We start from the raw sequence: 4,689 nt of genomic DNA on the forward strand, positions 1-4,689 counted from the left end.
CCTCACAACTTCTTTTGCCTAGTTTTTGTTAATGTATTACTTCTTATGGCAGTGGCTTATCAGAATTGAAAGATCTCGTTCTCTGACATCTAAGAACATTAAGCTACTTAAGGAGGAGGTTTACTCTATCAAGACAGTTCATGACAGTTTTTGGTTTTGTCTCACAGAAATTGTCTTAATACCACGGAAGCTCAGAGTAACTTAAGTGGGGGAGAGAACCGTGTGCAAGTCCTGAAGACAGTGCCAGTTAACCTTTCCTTGAACCAAGATCCTCTGGAGCCGTCCAAAAGGGAATACAACACAAGTGTGTCTGGGAGCTCAACGCCCATCACAGGGACCGGAGTGACTGTGGTTAAAGCAGAGGACTTCACCCCTGTTTTTATGACCCCACAAGCACACTATGCCAGAGGAGAAAATGAGGAGCACCGAGGGGTTATCTTTGAACCATACGAAGTGTCCAGCATTGCTCCCCACACAAATTATCTCAAAGATGACCAGCGCAGCACTCCTGACAGTACCTACAGTGACACCTTCAAAGATGGAGGAACAGAAGTAAGTTTTTCACCTCAAATTAGCTTCTAAGAATTCAATAAAAAGCCGTAAACAAAATAAGGATATTTGAGCTTGTAAACAAGATAAGGAGGTTCCAGCTGTCCACAAGAGCCATCAGAAGAGCAGTGATGCCTGTTTCAACAAACGCATCTCTGCTCCTTGCTGTGTTCCTGTCAGTCTGTGCTCTGATTATAGGGGAGCATCATGAGACATTTCAGAAGACAATTTTAAAGATGTTTATTGGAAACCCTGAGAATAATAGATATTGATGTTTTGTCTTTTGGGATATTGTGTCAAGTAGAGGATAGCTGCCATTCTGAAAGAAGATTTATTTTCTGTTAATAAGATCTGCCTTCAGACCTATTCATAAGAGTAAGAAATAGCAGCACTTTATAACGGGGAAGTTCTAGATATTCTTCTGAAAGTGTGAATGAGCAGTGTCAGCCTCTGCTGCAGGATAAACCTAAGTGATTTATTCAGCAGCTGTCTGCTGCGCTAAGCTCTACTCTGCAACATGGGCAAGTGAGAAAAAATAGTAGAATTAGACAACTAGAGGGAAGTGGAGAATTTAACATGTACAGGAATGAGGAGGAGAAGAGAGACAAGGAGCTCTCTTTAACTATTTTACAGTTATGCTGAGTCAAAGTAATTTTAAATTCAGCTTTAGTGTGGTAGAGTACCCTCTGGCTGCTTTTGCCTGCTGCAGCATAATGCAAACAAGCTGGAAATGTAGAAGGGTAAAGACTATTTAAAGCTGAAAGTACCTCTGCAAATAATTAGAGAGATGAGCTGGTAATGCTCCCCTTGGGTTTTTTTCCTCCCAACCCTACAAAATTGTAAATGTAACTAAAGCACAAGGCAGGCTACATTAAGGCTGAGTTACTCCGAGTATATGAGAAATTTACTCTGTGTTTGTGTATGTGTATTATAGAAAAGTACATTATCTCCACAAGCAACATAGATCAAGATGTCTGGAGGTGAAATCCATTTTCAGATACAGAACACATGTAGGTCAATTAAATGAATAATTAAGGAGGAAATCTAGCTTGCCACTGTAAAATCAGTGAGATCAAACCTTAGGTTGGAGACACTGCTCTGCACTACCAAATCACATTATTTCAGCTATTTTTAATTGTTACTGGTAAAGGGCTCTTTGTGCAGGCCCAGTGGTACCACCTTACGGCTTTCCCTGGAGTGCTGTAGCAGAGTGATTCCATTACATTGGTTTGTTCTGGGACATGGTGCTGGGTCTTTCCCAAACAGCCTGTCTGCACTATGCAGAGTGCTGTCAGATGTGCAAACTTGTTTAATTTGGATGTAAAAAAGGAGTTTATATGCTGGCTTTGCATCCCAAACTCCATGTTATGGTGGTTTTGTTAGAATGGTAATTTTTATTACATGTTTTTTAAACTGATCAGTTAATAACAGGATACAGTACTTGTCATCTTGGCTTTCTCTACAGTCTGTGGAGAAAGAATCAGTTCAATTCTGCTTGTCAAAAGTGGGCTTGCCAGGCACACTCACTGCTCTCCATCTTCACCTCAGGAGACCAAACAACTAACTTTAACTAGGTCCCCATCTGTGGGTGTTAGGTGAGGTCTGTGCCACTGTTGGTGGCCTTCTAGCCCCAAATGGTCACATGCATGTGACACGGGAGCAGGAAAAGCTTTGCCACCCTGCTGCAGCCTCACTCAGCGCTAAGCCTGTCCCTTTTCTTCTCAACTACCCAAATCCCAGGATGTTCTTTGCTCCTGCTGTGCTCTGACTGCTTCTCCAGCCACAGGCTGTTGTGTAGGGACAACTGTATCAGGTGTGGGGAGACCATAAGGTAAAATGCCGAAACATACCGAAAGGAACCTGGACTAAATTAGTGTTTAAAAGTAGGAATCATAGAATCATATAATCAACTGGGTTGGAAGAGACCTCAAATACAGTGGTTCTTACTAGTTTTCCTAAGTGCTTGGAAAATACTTTCTTCCTAGGTACTGGTGAGAATGACTGGGTTTGGATTTGCTCTAATACCTACTCAATTTTTAAACATTATGAATACATATTTAGAAATTGTTTCAGAACACTTATGGAGTGATTTAGTTCTGTTATACTGAAGGAGTGCTGAGTTTTTATAGATCTCTGTGGTAGTGGATACTGGTCAATCACTTGCTGTGTTCTTCAGATACAATTCTAACAAATATAACATTCTCATCGCTCATATTCTTATGTAGGTGTGATTTATTTATTAGTCCTTTATAGTATAAACCAAATTTTTGAGGCTAGTTAAGTAAATTGCATTTTTTGACAATGTCAGCCTTTAACCTTCATATAAAATGTCACTAGTATATTAATATTCACTCCGGTTTTGAGATATTTTGAGTTTCAAATGGTTGGTGGTTTCTTCTGAGTTGTCTTTAAGTAAACATAATTATACTTTTGTTGGTATTTGCATTTTGATTGTATCAAACTGCATTTAATTGTTTTTGTTTTTCAGAAGTATCGGAGTGTGTCAGTGGGGGCTGAAGAATATATTTATGAACAAACAAGGTATGGCACAAGCTTTGAAATGTGTTGACTGGCATCATGCAGGAATGTGTTGAGGAGAGGCTGCCTCTGTCCACTTTCCACCCTCTCTTTCTCTACCCTGGGGCAACTGCAAGGCTCCCTTGATCCTGCCAAGCTTTACTCTCCTCTTCTATTGCTCATGTTAGCTTGTGGGTCTGACCAGTTTATATCTTCATCTATTCCCTTCCCTCAGCATTGTTATAAATTACTGACTCCTCTGAAGTTCCCTTGAGATATGTGGGATTAAGTTGTTAAGAGAGGTTTCCCAGGTAACAGGGCATAGCTTTAGCTGCCAGGTCATGAAAAGTCTTCCCCACCTTTCAGGATGGAAGGATGTATGTCAGATGTGCAGGATGGTTGAACTGACTCCACCAACTGTATGGAATTCCCATCTTTATTTTTCCCTTCTGTTTTTTTTTCTTTTTTTATGGTTACTCCTAGTAGGTTTTCTGGGAAACCCTCTGTCTTTTTACACTGCTTCATGTTTACCTATAAAACAATATAAACAATGTATCTATTACAAATCATGTCAAAGAACTTTAGAATTCCAAAAAAGGTTTTTTTAAAAAGCTTCAATAATTGAAGTTTGAAAAGAGCAGTGTTGTCCCTAAGCACAGAAAAATGTATGTGTTAAACAGGCAAACACTGCAGTCCCTTTAGCTGATAAAGACTGTAATCAATGGTTTTTAAGCTGATGCTTCTTTTCATGATTGTGAATGGTTCTGTTTATATCTGAGATTTTTCTCACTTTAGAAACAGGAACATGCCTACATATTTTTTCTGGATTAGGCATATGACTGCATCTGTGGTGAAGGTTCCTTACAGCTTGATCGCTTTTCTGAAGAGTGTTAAAAACAGTTATTAACTGCTGTGAGCTCAGAATCGAGTCATTATATAGGCAGAACACATGAAACATACTTAGCACAGGCTGCTCACTTACTACACTGGGTATTTGGGAAATTGAATTCTGAAGCATTGGTATTGTTAACAATTCTCAGGCATTAAGCCATGGCCCAGGTCCACGTTAGAAGGAAACCTCTGAATATGCATTAAGAAAACCAAAATACATCTTTCCTGGGGAGCTACCTGGAAGTGGTGCAAACTTCAGATTGAAAAAAGAACTGGTGAATATGAAAGTAGTTGGAAGCCTGATAGCAGATCCCTTAATAACTATGCAGGGATTTAGTTAAGACTCATGGTGAGGTTCAGAATAGTAATATAATAATTTGAGTGACTGCAATGAGTTTTAAGGGTGAGTGTAATCCTCTTGCTATCGGGCACACTTTGATTGCCAGCTGGGAACAAGAAGAAAATTCACAAGTGGTACCACACAGAGACTGCAAAATTGGCCAAGTGCAGTGTGTCTGGGATTTACATTTCTTGACATCTTTCTGAAGCATACAGAAAGCCAGGAAATGGAAAACCAGACCGTGGCAGACTGTAGGCAGCTCTGTTAAGACACTGTGTGTCTGACTTTGGATCTTCCCTTCTCAGCACACATCCTTGTTAGGCCTTCTGTCTGGTGGGAGGTTTTGAGGCACATCTCCCAGGACACTCAGCTTTGATATGTGTCATGAAGCA

General features: G+C 40.1%; 1 protein-coding gene across 1 annotated transcript in view; it reads left to right on the forward strand.

Moving 5' to 3' along the window:
* Positions 1–4,689, forward strand: part of GRHL2 (grainyhead-like 2 (Drosophila)) — a gene marked incomplete at both ends in the record, with an annotated part of 27,355 nt that overhangs the window by 4,581 nt on the left and 18,085 nt on the right. Inside the window, 2 exons of the mRNA XM_009070786.1 lie at positions 168–552; positions 3,038–3,090. Of these exons, the coding sequence (XP_009069034.1) occupies positions 168–552; positions 3,038–3,090 (438 nt within the window). The remainder of the gene's footprint in view (positions 1–167; positions 553–3,037; positions 3,091–4,689) is intronic.

This window comes from Acanthisitta chloris, unplaced genomic scaffold, assembly GCF_000695815.1.
Source record: "Acanthisitta chloris isolate BGI_N310 unplaced genomic scaffold, ASM69581v1 scaffold43772, whole genome shotgun sequence".
NCBI lineage: Eukaryota > Metazoa > Chordata > Aves > Passeriformes > Acanthisittidae > Acanthisitta > Acanthisitta chloris.